The 19,920-nt window shown below is 34.3% G+C and overlaps 1 protein-coding gene across 1 annotated transcript; it reads right to left on the reverse strand.

The window, feature by feature from the left end:
• Positions 1-452: 452 nt before the first annotated feature.
• LOC131609129 (GPI ethanolamine phosphate transferase 1-like) lies at positions 453-18,375 on the reverse strand. Its single transcript, XM_058880788.1, has 18 exons — positions 17,956-18,375; positions 16,442-16,633; positions 15,770-15,925; positions 11,488-11,781; positions 10,359-10,576; positions 10,180-10,254; positions 9,900-9,966; positions 9,286-9,608; positions 8,808-9,041; positions 8,404-8,591; positions 7,766-7,907; positions 7,553-7,661; positions 2,819-2,921; positions 2,529-2,718; positions 1,856-1,954; positions 1,714-1,772; positions 1,291-1,396; positions 453-1,088 (listed from the first exon to the last, which is right to left on the reverse strand). Exons 1-18 carry the CDS (start codon positions 18,197-18,199, stop codon positions 924-926), a joined length of 2,964 nt encoding a protein of 987 aa, XP_058736771.1. The 5' UTR covers positions 18,200-18,375; the 3' UTR covers positions 453-923.
• Between the last annotated feature and the right edge of the window lie 1,545 nt (positions 18,376-19,920).

Genomic DNA, 19,920 nt, shown 5'->3' on the forward strand with positions numbered 1-19,920 from the left:
TTGATTATATGACATCATCGCAAGAGTTCAATTAATCAAACGGTGAAAAATAGATAAAAGTCACTCTAACGTTCCCGCACAAACATTAGAGAATCCAGATCGTAACTTATTCTTATGATCCCTTGTGTTCATACTGAAGCAATAACTTAGTAGATTTTGTCATCCACTCCAATGAAAGCACACCACTTGTCTTTCTTGGATTCCAAACTACTATAAATAAGGGTCAACTCCTATGTATTATCACTTCACTCCAATCACTTAAAAACCAGCTTAAAATTTTCCTTACTTTAACATCGAATCGTAATGACAAATAAATCTCTTTATTATAGCATTAATGATTCAACAAACAAGATCCAACTTTGACATTATATTTTTCTTTGATAGGGTTTATGTTTCACTTTGATTGATTCAATATGCTCTTTTATATCTGAGCAAGTGAACAGATAAAACAATTCCCAACTATATATATACTCGATCATAAATCCGAGTATAAAACAGCCAAAGTTACATCAACTACAATATACATAACATAAAATCAAAATTTCTTTTCACTTGGATTGGACATGCAATGCAAGTGCAATGAAATCACCTGGACCTACACTCGCCCACTGCTCAGTTGTGTACAACTCAAATGCAATATATAAAAGAAAACAATCGATGAAGGTTCGATGTATTGCAGCACAGAGTTTGCTTGCTTTGCCTTCACCATCACTATACCTCAATCCCATTTTTGAATTCTATAGCTGGGAATGAATATCGTTCCAAAATTTCAGCACTAGTTGTATTAATATCAGCGAGCACCAGAAATCCCAAATGAACGTTAGCCAGGGTAGAAACATTAAAACGGGTTGGTCATAAAACCATCAAGGCCACCACCAAGAAATGTGTAGAGTCATCCATGATGATAAGACTGGTTGTGAAACCTAATTTGCCTTACGTGTGGTCTTCGCTGCTGAATTGCATTGAATGTTTTTTGTGTATGTATTTGTGAGAGCAAATAGTAACAGAACAAAAACAACTTGGGCACTCACTATGCCAAAATGACTAATACTATTTCCAATTTCCATCCAACTTCCTGTATTGCGAACCTGCCAACCATCAATTTTGATATGTAAGATACCTGATCTCAAATATTTATCCATCAGCATATACGCCATTTCTATATGTTTACTTGATCAATTTATAATAATGGAATAAAGACATTATTAGGATATGAAAAATCAAGAGCTGTGAGACAAAAGAATTTATAAAATCTATGAAACTGAAACAAAATTATGAAGAGGAGTATACCAAAAAGAAAAAGTGAATGGTCATCACGTCTGAGAATAATATAACAAGAAAGTAGCATCCCATCCTTGGAACTTGGTTAAGTTTGGTTATTGCACTAAATGCACATCTGTAATTCCGTCCAGCGCAAGTAATATTAGATGGATAGTTGTAAGAAAGATATAGAACCACAACAACTGCTATAAGTCATAACTAGTAATAAATCTATCTATGAAAAAAAATTGTTCCAGCTTTATATTTAAAAAAATAATGCTGACAATTAATCATGGGAAAATCCATAGCTTAAGAGGTTAATATGATCACACGTCATTTATTTGAGATGCTTTGGCGGCAAGAAAGGACTTCCCATCTATTTTAGGAATTGAGTCTCAAAGATGTATACTTAAGGGATAGTGATAAATAGTGTTACCAGTAAAGTGCACTTACATTACAAGTATAAAGGGTATAAATAACTTGAATATAAGCAGCGCTGCCATCAGAAATGGCTGCAATTGGGAGGAAATATATTAGTACAAAAGCTTATTAAAGTAATAAGTCAAAAATTAAAAGAAGTTCAAATTTCACTTACACTAAAGACAGTAATGAACCGATAGACTGATGAAATCTCAAAACTAGCAATACTAGCAAAGTTTCCCGTTCCAAAGAAGGCAATGTTGAACAAAACCATCTGCATGATGCAGTAATTCATTAACATGTCAAATAAGTACCATTTATGTAAATAGTGACTTAGAGCCTATCTGATTTATATTATGAATATAACAAGAAATCTATGCGTAATTATACATGCTTTGGTTGGCACTGAATCTTAATAAGCACTACTTTTTAGTATTATTAGAGTATGCTTCAATCATGTCATATTGTGCACCTTCTATTGTCTCTTATAGCATCAGATTGTGTACTGTTCATCGATAATGATGCTTTTGCATACTAATTTTGCATAAAAGAAAGATGGTGCACCATAAAATGATGTATGATAAGATATTCAAATGGACATGGCAAAGCTATGAAAAGCAAACCATGGATAACTGTTGAGGTTTCTTTTTTTTTCCAAATGGATAAGTGTTAAGGTTAAACAGAATATTCCATCCCATTTTAAAAATACTAGTCAGAGGAGGTTAATGGGATAGGGATGTGCATCATTTCACGAAGCTTTATGCAGCATTAGTTTAATTTACTTAACTCAATAAAAGGATCCTTAATCTAGTAATGAAGGGAAAAAGACTGAGAAAAATGGAACTTACAAAGGCCAATGGGATTCTCACATCAGAGAGCTGCAAAGATCTATTATCATATCCAAGGATGAGATGATTCGTAACATTTTTAATGGAATTTGATGATGAGTTCTTAATATTTAAGTTGAAAAGTGTATTTTCAAAAAGTATCCATGCCATGAGTACAAGAGCAAGAGCAGCATAGAATACAGCTTCATATCTGCACAGGATTCCAGATAGAAAGGGTAAAAACGTATGCATCATTACATCAACAAAAGATTCAGAGAGCATCTATAAAAGGTTTGTTTAAAGAGATTTACCCAATGGAGAGAAGAAGGAATGGAGGTGCAAACCCAAGGAATATGGAAGTTAGGCGAGATAAGATGCTATTTTCTGAAAACAATGGGAGTACCATAGAAAAACCTAAAGAAGAGGTGGTCAATATTACTCTGTACTGAATCTTCAATTTTAAATGGTTTATGCAGCACGGCAAATTTAGAAGTCAGCAACACCTATAATCAAAGCATTTTCCTACTATGTGGGACCGACTATACAGATTAAAATCAAATGATATCACAATGTGTTGCGAACCCGAAAATCCGCAACTTAGAGAATACAGAAGAAATGGATTAAAATGCACAAATATGAAAAATAGTGTATTATTTCTGAAACTTAAAGGGAAATGCAAGAGGATGAATATCCTAATGCCCACAGAGCAAAGCTCCTACAGAGGCATGAAGCCAACTGTTCATAACAAACTATATTCTTCCGTGATGATTTCACACTCCCTCACCTCACTCTATATACTACTATAGAGGCATAACAAACTTGCCAACTCAGCAGCCTATCCCACTCATCATTTACCATATAACCTCACCACACTCTTTTATTACAATAATAGCCCTTTTTTTATATCTCTCATACTCAGGTCTCTATCAATACCCACCCCTTCAAAACAACCTTGTCCCCAAGGTTGAAATTTGCATCCATCAAACTTGCCTCAATCAAATACAAAGTTGAGCAATCCATGAACATTAAGCAAACCATTCCAACAGTAGTCACAAGTTGTAGCTGCCATAGGAAAATTGAACTCTCCTGGGTCCCATTGTCGGATCGGCACCGACATTGTCCTCTCATTATCTGATGATCCTTGTTTTGGATAAATGCAGTCAGTGGAAGAGACTTTTTGCAGATGCTTATGAATGATACACCAACATAAATGCTTGAGGGAATTCCAAATCTTTCCCCTATCATATACAAAATTAAGGCCGCTGCAGAAAGTGAGTAAGTTCCTCCAATAGCCTTCGCAAACAATTACTACCTTCATAATATTGAACTTCCCTGGATCCCTTTGTATGATCAAAGTTGTTGGGTTTCCCGACATCATTTCAAAACAAAACTCATAGTTTCCATTATTTCTACCCATTGCTATTATTTCCTTCCAAGTATTTTGAATATTGAATATTGACACAAGAGCAAACTCATTTGAAACCTCCAATTTATCAATTATTGATTTCTCTGCAATTCTTAAGGACATGATCACACCATTTATTATTTCCTTCATTGCAAAATTCTCAAACTGAAGAGCAAGTGTCATTCTCTTGTTGTCACATACCATAAATTCCTTTGTCAACTTAGATGTATAAAAGAAAGAAACCTCCAAATCCTTTATTAAATATGCTGCTGCGTAAAGCCCATCCCAGGATTCTGCAGTATTGAACAGAGGTTTCAGTTGCTTGATAAAATCTGCTTTTCTACTAGAGGTTTTCTCTCTTGTTGGTGCTGAGACATTTAAACACTCATAGTATTGAATCCTTGTGTGGTTTGGGCATGAACAACTTCCACCGGCCCTATACAACGAGTTGTTACTGCTATTCAAACTCCCTGATTTTAAAATCAGGTGCTGCCCCATAAGCACATTCTCCAATGGTGGGTTTGAGAAAACATATATAATTGATATGAGTGGTGGGGATATTGAACCAATCCTGAAAAGAATTCTTTTCCACTGAAGTAAAAGTTGACCCATGGCAGTTCTTCTAAAAACACTCCTTGTACAATAAGTGAAAACTAGGATCCTTCCACCTGGGTTAAACTGTTGGGAGGTTGATGATCCAGTGTCAACCCTTTGAACCACCCAAACAATTTCACCCTCTCTACATTTGCATCGCAACCTGCTACTTTTTTTTGACTTGCTGAGGAAACAAACCCTCATCCATCACAACAACTCGATCCACTTGAATAACAAGCTTATTTGATGCTTCCAGCCTAACTAGTGTTGCATCTCCTATACTCTCCGGCATCATGGCAACACCATTTGTTATGGAAATCCCACACAACAAAATAAAATTTGCAGCCCAAACCAAGTTAATAGCAGTGAGGGAAGAACACATATATTCATTTATCATGGACTTATGTTGCAGGTGTTGTTGAAATAAACTTTGATTGGTAACATGATTTATTTCCATATCCATAAAGTAGGAATTAAAGCCTTTGATTCTACCAAGTAACCACCGAAAAATTGAAAAATATTGAGTGAACAGAACATATAAGGGAAATTGCTTCATTGCCTTCCCAAATTTTCTATATTGAAAATGGAAATTACCATGCAATGAAGGGACCCAGGAATGCCCTGAACTGTCCAGGGTATGTAGCCATTTGGAAGTAGCATATGTAGACATCTGTAAAGCACTTAGTACCTTGACATCTTTATCTTTATATCCCCACTTGACAATAGCATATGTAAACATCTGTAAGCCACTTAGGGTCGATGGGAAGATATGATATATTTGGTCAACACAATTTTTTTCGCCTTTCTCAAGTGGTCTTTTTTGGGTTGGGTCCCACATACTACAAACCCATTTTTCTTTAACCCGATAACAATCAACAACTTGGGCCAGACCCATTAGGTTAAAGAATTCACTCAAATTACATAAAGACAAGTTTGCCCTTCTATCACCCTCTTCCGTCCGGGTCGGATCTTCTATCACCGACACCCATTCTAACTTGTTCTTCATCCTTGTTACCACACGGTGAACAATGATTGAAGTTTTCGATTGAGGAAGGATTGTCGCACATATGCTTCCAATCAGAATCGGTGCATCTGGCGGTTTCGGCGGTGGAGTTGGTCGTGGAAAAGTCGCATTGAATCCTCCAATATCCAGCAATTCTAATGGCTTTTGCTGCCCTAAAAGTGACGATGCTTTGTCAACCACTTTTGGGCTAAAGTCCCGCGTTTCAGACGAACGTAATTCCGACGAGAGTAGATCAGGTGGCTTTGGTTCGAGTAACGTCTTCATCGGTGAATCCAAGTTCGGCGGTTCTGGCGACAGGAGTGGCCCAAACTCAAACACCTTATCCGTTCCTCTTTGTACCTCATTCACTTCTTTCATCTCCTGCACAATCACCACGATCTTTTCTGGCTGAGGTGTTAACCGTGGTCGTAATTCATTGCTAGACGTAACTTCTCTAGTATTGTTCATCACCTCTACCGATTCATTCTTGCCATCCTTTGACTTGGCATCGTTTTCTGCCGTCTCATTCAGAGCGTATCCATGGCTTTCTTCCTCCTCAACTTCTGCAGCTTCCATCATCTCCCACAGATCTGGGATGAATTTCATAATGAAAGCCTTTTCAAAAGTCTTCCATGTGACATCCTGTTTACCTTTCTTCCAAGAAAGCCACCAGGTAAAAGCATTACCACACAACCCAAATGCAGTCACCCATCCCACCTTTCTTCCTTCACAAAGCCAAGTGTTAGCCTCAAAATACCGATCTAATTGAATCAGCCACCAATAGCCATCTTCTGTTCCGTCGAATCTAGGAACCACCTTCGTAGATATCACTGGCTCTCCGTCTAATCCGGTAGGTCGGACCATTGTTGCGAACCCGAAAATCCGCAACTTAGAGAATACAGAAGAAATGGATTAAAATGCACAAATATGAAAAATAGTGTATTATTTCTGAAACTTAAAGGGAAATGCAAGAGGATGAATATCCTAATGCCCACAGAGCAAAGCTCCTACAGAGGCATGAAGCCAACTGTTCATAACAAACTATATTCTTCCGTGATGATTTCACACTCCCTCACCTCACTCTATATACTACTATAGAGGCATAACAAACTTGCCAACTCAGCAGCCTATCCCACTCATCATTTACCATATAACCTCACCACACTCTTTTATTACAATAATAGCCCTTTTTTTATATCTCTCATACTCAGGTCTCTATCACAATGTCCTTTACGAATCATGTCTAAAGATAGATGTAAGCAAAGACGTCAAAGTAGATGAAAAAAGGTGATTACTCCACAAATGAGAGTATCTAAAATCCCGCAGAGTATTCAATTGCTTGAAGCCGCGAAGAACTAAAAGACAGATGGTACAGCATATACAGGTAATAACAATAACTGATAAAACTAAAAGAATCTAAATTAATAAACCTTGACAAAATACATTATTCAAATCTATAAATCCCCGTTTGCTATCCATATTGATTTTATGTATATTAGGAAGATCCTAAAGTTCCATGGAGATAGAGCATTGAAAGAGTATATATAGAGGGACACTCCTCACCTTACCAACCAGTTTTGTAAGGATGAGTTAGGTCAAACTCTAATATGGTATCATAGCCTATTGATCGGACCATGGGTCGCCCACCGTTAATATCTACGCACCAAGCCCAAAAAAAAGTGTTGGACGTGAGGGGGAGTATTAGGAAGATCCTAAAGACCCATGGAGATAGAGCATTGAAAGAGTATATATATATAGAAGGACACTTCTCACCTTACCAACCGGTTTTGTAAGGATGAGTTAAGTCAATCTCTAATAATGTCTCAATACAAAACAACCAAAGTTTTTTCACAAGATGGGGTCAGCTTCATGAACAAAAGATCCCATAATGTGAAATCATACATTATTTCTAATGAAAAAACGGGTAAGCATTAAAGTGTTTACCAGTAAGCTATCTAATACAAGGAGCAAGTAGAGCTGTGTGATACAACATAGGTTTAAAAAAAAAAAGAAAGGGAGAAAAATGAAAAGTCAAAACTATACCTGCAATGCTCCAATTTATCAACTGGTGAAATACAAGCAACTCTTGCTTCTCAGCTCTGTGAGTAGTTGATAAATACACCATGAGTGAAGACAAAGCAACCAAAAGAGCCTGGGCACGAAGAACAAACGTTAATCAGAGGGTTTATCATATATTATTGCATAACTAAGCTTCCAAAATTCATACACAAGTGGCAAGGAAGTGACGAGATGAACCTGAAAGTAAAATAGTGCTGAATATTTGGGATTTTTCAGTTCACAATTGCATATACTTAGCCAAAACTTACTCCCTCCAGCATGTAAAGCTAGCCACCTCGCAGCTATTCCTATAATGATAATAACAGCGCCACTAATAACTCTGCAAACATAACAGTTTGACATGTTCAACAGTGTTGTATGGAATCTTAATATGTACTTATTTTAAATATTCAACGAGAAATTAGATAAATAAGTTTACAAATGATATCCCTTTAGTATCCTATCGGAGTGGAAAACACAAGGTTTGGAGAGAAATTGAGGAGAAAATCATATTACAAAGGTTTCTGTATTTTGAGCAGAATGAATTATCGTCTGAAAATTACAGTATACATTGGTCTATATACAACAGCAAAATAGGCATAACAATAAAACTACCTAACTGATTTTACATCAGAAAGTGCTGACTGAGCACTTTCAATTATGTGTTCAAGTAATCATGTAACTTTCAATTATGTGTTCAAGTACCATTCTTAGTTTTTTAGGTTACAGTTTGTGAGTCCAGTTCAGCAGCGTCTCAGCATAACATTTCCAAACATTATCAAACTTGGAATTTTGCTAACAGTGTGGTAATTATATATTCAGTGGAAGTGACTTACACTAATAGATTATTGTCAGGAATTTCTGCTGGCATCAATGTGAAAATAGACAAAAACCAACATGAAATGCAGACATATATCGGTATGCCAGATCTCCAGGGAATTGATTTAAAAAGATAAAATGAAGCTGTGGCCCCAGCTAATAAAAAACACCCAGTATAGAGTTTCCTATCAGTAAAGCTGTTAACCTGCAATGTATACCAAACATTTCATCAGATGAAACAGAACTTACTATTGTTGACTTAAGTCATTATTAGGATTATTATCTCGGCTTTCCTATCTTAGTTTGGTTGGTCAACTATTTTTCCGTATTTTGAGATATTCTCTCTTGTGTATATATAGTTGAACAGTTATTTTAAACAATTCAACTGCTAGCTAGACAATATTATGAAAAATATACATACCAGGAATTCAGCAATAAAAACTGCGACAGCAGTAGTGGCGAGTAGCTTAATAATGCGGTACATTCTTCTTTCAAATAAGTGTTTCCATAGTGCCTTTATAAACTGGTATTCACTAATTATTTGAATCCATAGAAATGATGTCATTATCATGTATGCATGGTAAAGAGGAGGAGAATGCTCCAGCACAAATAGCAAACAAATCATTCCAGTCACAATACATCCACATAGATATATCTGCAAAATAAGATAGCATAGATTATTGATAATGCTTGTATGAACAGTAAATAAATAATACTAATAATTGATTTTGTTTTAGATAACAAAATTTTTCTTTCTATAAATATGTGCATTTTCTCCACAAAATTCCTTTCTTACATTTTAATCCATGTAATAGTAGCTCACACAAAGTTAATAACAAAATGGTAAAACAATTAGGAAAAACAGCGTATTGGTAAAAGTAAGCTCTCACAAACATTACTTTTCGTTGGCTATTTCTCTCAGCTGCTCGCTCCATTCCAAAAATATTTCCTGGCAATGAAGTATAAGACTGCAGAACGTGAAGAACAAGGTAGATCATCCAACCAAGATACCCAAGGGTGATTACAGACATGAGCATCAGCCAGTCATAAGTCTGAAAATAGTGAAGTCCTTGCAATGCCAAGCTTCTAAGGTTTTCGGATAAGTCCATTGCAGCATCATAATCTTTAGCCAATACCAGACCCTCAAGTTTGTCCAATATTGAAGAATAATGAGACAGTGGTTTGAAAGGTTTAAAGTATAACAATTGTGACTGCTTTATATCTGAAGTTGTTAATGAAACCAACAATCTTCAATCTATTTTCTGTCTACATTGTCTTCAAGAGAGAAACATAATTTCTATTATTTCCTTATATAACATGTATCCCATGAAATTCATGAATTGACTGCTGAATTCTTTATGTTTTTCAATTTATTGTTACACCCTTTGGCATATTCTTGCTCCCAAGAAGAAAAAAATGTATCTTCATTTTTGTAAACCAAAACGGAAGATACCTGGAAACAAGTAAAAATCATTACATTCAACTACAATAAAAAAATTTATGTGAAGGATACGGGATTTTCGAAGAAACTGGTTCAGAATTTCCTTTGTATTGGATAGAACAGCTTCAACTTCTTCAGCCTGGAACATAGTATACACTATATCTTAGTCGGAGCATCAACTGATTATCTTCAGCACATAAATGAATTTTAGTTTCCTACCCTTTCACCGCAAGTAGAATGATGATCAATTCATATAAACTACATAATATTCCAATGAAAATATTGAAGAAAAGCATATTAACATGCTTTCCACTAAAATCAAGAGCCCGTTATCAATCAGAACTAAAGGTACCTTGGTCATGTTAATGTAATCTCGTGGTAGAATACCGACTGAATTAACAGGACATGGCAGACCAAGTAATGTAGACTGTAAGAAAATTGAACAAGTACATCAGATAATGAAACCTAAAATTGAAAAGAGAGATATGCAACATGCCTTGAACATGTATCCTCTAAGAAAAAAATTACAACCATGAGTGGTGCAATATCAGCCTGATTGACATCCACCCTTTCTATCCCATGCAAGCCCCATTCAATTGGTGTTGGCGCGTCATGCACGTGGTCGTCAACAAACCTAAAACCGCGATCAGAATGATTGCTGCTCGATACTGGCAATGGATGTTTAACACCAGCTCCCCATACAACAAGAGGAGTATCAGTGTTTGTAGGATGTCCATCTCCATGGCTTCCTATGATGACAGATGAAATAAATAATTAAATGAAACACAATAGCATGATATAAACCCTTTTTAATTCCAAAACAGAATTCAAGCAAAAGTACAACTCAATTACTTGGAAACCAGAGATTCTTTGATGTCTAAAGTAACAGAACCCCAAAGCAATGACTCAATGTACACAATTTTGTAGATGATCCTACCAGGAGAGACAAGTGAGAGAATAAATGCTAAACTAGAGTTGTAGAGAGAGTTTCGGAATCACATGGTTTCCAATTGAGTAGAAGTAGAACGTAGTTTATGGAATTGCAAGTTCTATCAGACGCACATGAGTGCTATTTGGAGGGGAGAAAAAATCAATCACAATGTAGCCACAAAATACACTGTTTAGGCATCTTCAATTATTATACAGAAGTGACAAAGAAATAGAGAGATGTCAGTGAATGAAATGGAGAAATGGTTTAGGTGTTTTATGATTGAAAATTTCCTCTTGACCTCAAAGGAAACTTTTACCATGGTGAAAATCCTTATCATTGTTTATGGTAATAAACAGATTAAGGAACAGATCAAGAAAAAAGTAAGCTGAAAATAATCCAAATATAGGAATTCAGAACACCCATATGCTCCTTGATAATGCACTGCCTTCCCTACTGATGTTGAGCTTTGGAATATCGCCTTCTCGATCAATGATTGGTCTATACTTAGGCATTATTTATAGTATTTCCTTGATAATTCATTGTCTTCCCTAGTAATAGTAGTGATTGGTTTATACTGAGGCATTCTTTTGACAAACTATTGCTTCAACATTTCTAACATCTTCAATGAACTTAACAAGTTTAAACTTAAGTATTGCAACCTTTGTCTCTTTATGAAATATAACATAAGAAAATATGCAGTTAAAAAGATGATGAAAAAAGTGTTGCAACCTTTATCACTCATTCCATGATCTGCTGTAAAAACATATGATGTAAGATTATCCTTGAAATAATCTTCAACAAGATTATATACACTTTCAGCTACATGGTCAACAACCTTAACATTGTTGAGATAGATAGATGAAAAGGGCCTGTGTGCATGACCATTAGAGTCACATCCAAGTAGGTGCAGGAATACAACAAGATTATCCTGCTGCAGCAACTCCTTTAATTTTGGGTCTTCATTGGACTGATTAAGAAGGCTTTGAAATTTATCAAGAGACCACAAGTCCAAGAATGATGCATCTGCATGAAGAAATGAAAAGTAACAACTTAATGAAAATAAGGATTGGACAGTTTATTAAATCAATTGCCAATACGTTTAGTTTTAATATCTTAAATTCCTAATTAGCAAGATCAAGAAAAAAAATGTTAATATAACACTTTGAGTACACCATTGTATAACTTTCCGGTAAGAAAGTTTTAAAAAGTAGCAGTGTTTGAAATAGTGGAGAAAAGGATTCTCAATATTTATACAATTAGAATTAAATATAGTCAAATTTTATACTACCTCCATCTCTAAATATAAAGATCCTATATAGTAAATCACAGGAATTCAGAAAGTTTGATGGAGTATTAAGTTTATTGACTATTTTGTAGAATCTTACAAGTTTATCCTTAGAAGAGAGAATTATTTAAGAGGATATCTCAATCCACCCCTTGATACTCTTAGGCACCCGGTGAAATTCCAATTATGCCCTCTACTTCCAAAGATATACGTCAGGAAGCACATTTTTTTGTCCAAAATTTAATTTTTTACGGAGATGTATCTACGAAAGTAGTTTAAAATCGTAAACGTTGGAAAATTTTCATAATAATTCAGTTAAAAGAAGGTTCCGTAGATACACCTACGGAACAAATTGGGAAATTTTCATAATAATTTAGTTAAGAGAAGATTCCGTAGATACACCTACGGAACAATTGGGAAAATTTCATAATAATTTAGTTAAGAGAAGATTATGTATATACACCTACGGAACAAATCAACGTTGAATAAAAAATAAGGTGCTTTCGTAGATACACCTCTGAAAGCAGGGGGCATTTTTGAAAACGCGCATGGTGTGTGAGAAGCCCAAGGGGTGGAATAAGAGATCCTCTTATTTGATGTTTGTGTAAGAGTATTTAGTGCATATTGAAGAAAAGATGCAAGATAATTAGGAGTATATGGGTAAAAAAATCATTAATACAATTTGAAATTTGAAATTTGAAATTTGAAGAGGATTTAATAAATGGAACAAAGCAAAAACTTAAGAGGGTCCTATATTTAAGTATGGAGGTGGTAACTTTCTAATTTTAAATTAAAAAGTTTAGAGCCATAGATTTACAAGAACTTTTAGAACTTTCAAATTTTTGAATTTACAAAAAATTTTGAATTTACAAGAAGGTAATGCTAACTTGTGCCCTTACCCTAAGGGCACGTATTAAGAAATTCACAAATGAAAAGTTTGTATTGAAAAAAGTAATAAAAAAATTAATTATATACTTTTAATAAAATCAATATCTTAACTTGTGCCCTTAGGGCACAAGTTAAATTAGCATTACTCTTCCAAGAAAACCATGTTTCTTGATTTACTCAACTACTCATGCTTGTTTGCTGGTTGCCAAAAAGAAGTAAAGAGAGGAAGGGTGGGAAAGCACCAGTAATGAATTTTTTGCAAATGTATGCAATGAAAAAGTGATAAAAATACTGAAAAAAAGCATAAAATGACATACACAATTTAAAAAGTATAGAAACAGAAGCATCAATAAATTTGCTGTTTCTTCTCAGAGTATATGATCTTTGATCAGAAAGTCCCTTGATTGTTAAATCTATCCATCATCAATTGTAAAATCTGATCCTTCTATCGGGTCTAATCTCTCACTGATCTCATATAAAATTATAAACCAATAAAATCCTGGTAAGCAAATTTACAATTACCAAAGTAATATGATTTGATCTCCAAAGTATATACAGTTACAATCCATAACACTAAGGATTAAGATAGTAAACAGGATGAATATTGAGGTATGTGTAATTACAAATTTAAATAAGAATCAATTATCTTCCACACCTTTTTTATATCTTGACTCTTGAAGTTTGCGGCTATTTGTGCTTTAGCACTATCCTTAGCATCTTAGATATAAGCATGCTAGTTTCAATCCTCCACCTGCAAGTCTAAAACCTTAACAAGTGGATTCATTCTCATACTTCATGTCATATATCTGAGAAACTACAAATAGACTTAAAGAACAAATAGCTGCAAACTTCAAAGAATCAAGAGTCAAGATATAAAAATTATGAGGGACATAATTGACACTGGTTTGAATTTTTCATTAAGTAGGCCTCTTCATGTTGATGCTTACTATCTTAATTGATCCATATATGGTGTAATTTCATTCTATAAGGTTTATGTGGATTCAATTATTTATTTTAGACATGGGACATCAAACTGTGTTACTTTAGGAATTGAAAATTTGTTTATTTGTTTATTCCGTAATCCTTATATTATTTGGTTACATCATGACAAAAACTTCAATTCGAATAGTGAGGTTTTATCTGGTTTATATGATACCATTGAGAGAATGATCCTGGTGGAAGGATCAATTTTTACAATAGCCAGCCGCTTGTAGATTCAAGACAGTCAAGGGACTATTTGGAATGAGCATGGAAATTAAGGGACAAGAATCTACTTGCTTATATACCAGAGGATGTGGATTAACCAAGTGATATTTATCTTGTAGATGATGAATGAGTCGAGAGTAGTTAGATTAAACTTTGTTGAGCATTTGCACTAAGTTTTTGTCACTTCGTTTATGACTTAATTTTGAATTATTTTGTAATTTTACTTGTCTTATTTATTTTCCTCTTTAAAAGTGCCATACTTTTATTGATCATTTATCTTGAAACTCATAAAAGAATTGACTCACAATTTAGGAAATAGGTCTTCCAATTTAGTATAATACTGTATTTATCTCAACTTGATAACCACAAATCTGAGATAGTTGGGGCCAAATTTCATCTAGGACAACTGGACCATATGACATTTAGGATAGTTAGGGTCATGCAATACCTAAAACATCTGAGGCTGATAATTATTGATATAAGGCCGGTCGAAATTGCGAGTAAGGACTGTAAAATTTATGCATACTTGACCAAATTTTATGGAACCTGATAACATATTTGTCACAGCATATTATGGAGCAAACCACCCGTGATGAAATTATAGGTTTTCAAATAAGGGAGATAAGGAACTTAAAAATATATAAGTTGTTGATTGCCGCATCAACTAGAGATACTGTCCAAGGTTTTAAATAAAGTCCGTTGATGCAATTTAGGCTGTGACAAAACCGTTTTTTCTGCTCTAACAGAATGAAAAAAATCACACCGAAACACTGTTACGGCCATGATATAATGTCGTTCATAAAAATGGATAGAGAATAATGTTTTCTTCAATTGAGATGAATAAAAATCACATTTTTTTTTCATATCTTAATATAAATTACATAATCATATCTCCTTTTGGCTCTTCCTCACTCTCTGAATTTGAGTTTTATTCTCTCATCTCTGGTTCTCTCTGTAGGTTGCATTGAGGGATTTGGTTTTTTCAATACAAACAAAAAACTAAGCAGTACATGAAATTATACCAATCAGACTCCTATTGCTAAACAAATAAGGAAACAAAAGCATGAAATATAAAGAAATTTGAAAACTAATTCTAGGCTATAATCAAGAGATACATTTCATATATTCTAAGCATTTTTAAGTAGACGGTATGCAAACTATGTGCTATTATATTGATTTTAGTATAAAATAAATTTAAACATATATAGTCTATAGTTCAATAGCCAAAAATTCAAGAAGCTAATTCAAAAATAAAAACCTTTTATAAAAAATAATGCCACTAAATTTTAAACATGATAATTGATTTGGTACCAAAGAATGAAAAGACAGGGCTGAATTTTGAAGGAAATAGAATGGTGTACACTTGTATGAAATATTTTTGGTACTAAGGGGAGTCTGTCACATGGATAAAATACTTAAATGAAGCTGTTATTCATAGAAATAAAGACCAAGAAGAACCTAGAACCAAAAAGAAAAAAAAAAACAAGACCATGAAGAACCAATTTTCCAAACACATTAAGGTATTATATGAAGGTCCAAGTTATGTGTCTTAAACAAAAATCAATGGTAAAGGTTCTGTTCATTATTGAAACAGCGTATAATGAAAAACTACTGTGAAACTCAAACCATTACCCGTTGCAAAGTCTTCAAACTCGTGTGGATAGGTATCCCATGTGCTATGCTGCAAGGCACCACAAAAAATCGGAACTATGTCAGGACTTCCAAAAGAAATCGTATGGCGGCTTCTGTTAAACACAGAATCAAACTCAACAGGATTAGCCTTCCACCCTGTAACAAACCAAAACCAATCTTTTAGTAGACACTAGGCAGAAGAATACAGTCAAGCCTAGCTAACCATCTAAGTTGCTGACTTTGTTCCTATGCGAGGTTTTCAAAATATGATCTGAAATTAGACTCTATTTGGGTAACCAGCTTAATTCGCAGCTTATAACATAGGGTTTATCATGAAAAGTGTTTATATATACGCTAATTTCTATAACAAAAGATAAAATAAGTTAAATTGTTTTTGTATAAGATATAACTTGTTTTCATAAGCTATCTTGGAGAGCTTATGAAAATAAGCAGAAAACTGACATAAATTGTTTTCACAAGTTTTCTTAAACAACCTCACGAGTGCTTATGCTAGTAGATAAGTTCAAATAAGTCAATCCAAACAGACTTTTAGTTCTTTTCTTCATTTTTCATCATTAAATTATCCAACTAATAGAAAAGTAATTTCATTCCATCTCATGCCCTTGTGTTTCTGTTAGATATAAAAATATAAAATGAGAAAATAACACAAACCTTTCAAAACAGCACTAGGATCTTCATAGAAGCCGGCAATTATGGAAACATGACCAGGCCTTGACTCAGTAGGAGGGCGAGCATGAGAAACCCCCCAACGACCTTGGTTTTTAATTATGCTCCTCAAAAACGGTGCTCTGTAATTCCCTTCCGAATCAGGCTCATAGAACTTGTCAGCACGCAAACCATCAGCTGCATCCAAATTCAAGTAAATCAAAATTTTATTACGTATTGCTCAATGCTGCTCATACCCCTTGCGTCCCATAAAAAATGTTTCATTTAGGATATTTGGTCTCGTAAACATTTTGAACATTTACTTGTCACAAACTATTTGTCAGTTTAAATCATCTAGCAACACTAACTAATATTTTCCACTACTATACTCTTATCTCAATTTAGCTAACTACTATTTCATACATAAAATTATTTAACAAATGAAACTCATTTTATTCTATAAACTATTTAGTACACTCAACACTTACGTTAAAAATTGTTTCTAACCAAAAACAACAATTAACATGAGACAGGAAGTATTTGACAACACCAACTTTAGTTTCACAACTTCAATTTTTGTTGCCAAGGTATATCTAGTCTATATTTGGATTCAACTTAGGGGGCATATTATTGTGCCCCAATGTTTTATGGACGTGATATTTGTGAAGCTGTTTGTCAGAGTGGCCAAATACGTCGACACCACAAATACAAATACACTCTTAAGGGATATACTTATCTTAACAAGTACTTTTTGACACACAATAATCAGGTATTAGAACTCGGTTTGGCAAGGTCAATTTTGAGCTTATAGTGAAAAGCTTATAAGCTCCTATGACCAAAATAGATCTATTTGTTAACAACTTTTTCTTACAAGCTTCATCAAGTATTTCTGTCCATTTTACTCTTAATATTTTACAAGAACAACAACCAAGTCTCTAGTTGTTTGACTTCTTTCTCTATCTGATCTACTCTCTTTACCACATAATCTACATGTCTTCTCTCTACATGCTCAAACCACCTAAGTCTATTTTCCACCATCTTCTCTACTATAGGTGCTACCAACACTCTCTAATATTTTCATTTCTAATCCTATTCTGCCTAGTCTTACCACACATCCAACGCAACATCCTCATCTCTGCTACACTAACTTTATTCTCGTGCTTACTCTTAACCGTCCAATATATTAATCAAAAATATATTTTATCATTTCATATTTATCAAATAGTTCAACTGAATTCTGAACACTACAAATTCAAATTTCTAGCTTATCCGATATCCACTATAAATCCATCTTCCATTAGCTAACTTATCAACTGCTCGCTATGTTTTTACCAAAGAGAGCCTAACGTACTGATCAAATGGTATGAACCCAACCATCTATCAATCATGATTAAACCACTGAGATCATATTGGTAATTTATACTGAACAACACCAACTAGTCCTTATAAAGGTGAAAGAAACATAACATCAAACAGTTGGTGTGCGAGCGTGTGTATGTGAATTTTGAGTTTGGGCATACCAACTAACAGAACGAGTCGTTTGGCAGGTGCAGAGAACCTCGGAGGAACAGGATCTACACCACGAACAATGGGAGATTTGAAGTATATATCAAAAATGCTAAGCATGTAAACAGCATGAAGAATCACACCGAGTACCACCAACCATCGCTCCCTTCTCTGCAACCACTTTACTCGCTTGCTCGTGGTGGCTTTGACTCCTGTTACTTGATCGTTTCTGTTTCCTAAGATCCCATCGCTGCGCATTTTTGCTTGGATCGAGCTTTGAGGTGTAAGGTTCAAATGTTCGAAAAAGAGTACGAGTGAAGTGTGAAGTGACTTCAATGAATGTTTTTCACGTCTTCGGTTTAGTTTTGTCTTCTGTTGGGATTTGATTTGATTTTGGATTGTTTAGATTTGGTTGATGGTTTTCGGTATGAACCGTGAATAACTGATGACCCGACTGTGTTTGTGTCCAATATCTAATGGATTCTATATAATAGGGTCTTCAAAAATATGGTTAACTGAATTATATATTTGAACCGAATGCACTATAAAAAAATTTAAACCATTTAAATGGTTAATGAACTGAACCATTTAATTTAAACAATTCAAATTCAGTTTAAAATAATTCAGAATTAGTTTCCTTTTATAAACTGGTTAGAAATAAAAAAATTAGTTTTTCGAAAATAAAAAAATTAGTTTTTTGAAAATAAAAAAATTGATTAAATTTTTAATATTACTTATAACCATTTTTAATTAAATTTTAATATATTACTTATAACTATATAAATGAGAACTCAATTTCAATTTCAATTTTTTTGTTTATGACAAATGTCTAAAAATTCATCATAAAAATATTATTTCTCATACCATTGTAAATTAAATCCACCCATACACTACTCACACTAACTATTATATATAGAGCTTCTTGTTGTACACTCTTCGCTAATTAATCACTACTTTCCCAATTAATTGCTCCTTAATCATTTATCACCACCATGGCTGATACTCTTCTCATAACTACCACCGCCAAGCGTAACCGTCCGACGATCAAGTGGTGGCTTCTTCAACCGTGTCTGCTGGAACTCACGCGCTTTTGAATCATTTTCTTCCGAGGACGAGCAACATAACAACCACGTTCGTTGAGATATGGGATATTGAGAAGGTGGACGAGGCGATTGTTGAAGGGAAGACGAAGGTTTTGTACTTTGAATCGGTTTCGAATCCGACTTTGACAGTGGTGAATATACCAGAGTTGAGTAGATTGGCGCATCGGAAAGGTGTGACGGTGGTTGTGGATAATACGTTTATGCCGATGGTGATATCGCCGACTCGGCTTGGAGCTGATATGGTTGTTCATAGTATCACAAAACAAAAAAAATAGTTTTTCGCAAAAGAAAAAGACACAGAATTGCTCTTCGTGAGTTTAATTATTTTTCGTGACATAAAGCATTTCCATATATATATAAGAAAAAGCAATTTTGAAAATAAATTTGATTTTTAATTATAAATTGGTTTTAAACTAGTTTATAACTAGAAATTGATTATAAACCAGTTTATAAATACAAACTGGTTTAAAACCAATTTAAAACTGAATTGAAACTGTTTTAGCAGTTAATTGATTTTTTTATTAAAGTGGTTTTCAAAAATTGAATTGAACCATTAATTTGGTTCAGTGCAGTTCTTAAACCACAAACACCCATATACTAGCCCGAGTCAATTATCTTAAGGCAATTTATTTCTCCACCTTTGTTCTATTCGGAGATGCATCTGTAAATACTTTTGTGGTGTTGTAATACGGTGAACTGACTTTATTTGAAATGTCGTGGTAAGCAAGAGTCGCCACCGACTTTTATTTTATCCAATTGGAAAGGCAAAAAGAACAGGAAAGACCTTTGAAAGATTTTGAGTTCGGGGGGTAGGTTATACAAAGGGAAGGTGTAAGGCACCCATTATATCCATGGTTATCCATGGGCTCTTAATTG

The sequence above is a fragment of the Vicia villosa genome, linkage group LG6 (genome assembly GCF_029867415.1).
Source record: "Vicia villosa cultivar HV-30 ecotype Madison, WI linkage group LG6, Vvil1.0, whole genome shotgun sequence".
NCBI classification, from domain to species: domain Eukaryota; kingdom Viridiplantae; phylum Streptophyta; class Magnoliopsida; order Fabales; family Fabaceae; genus Vicia; species Vicia villosa.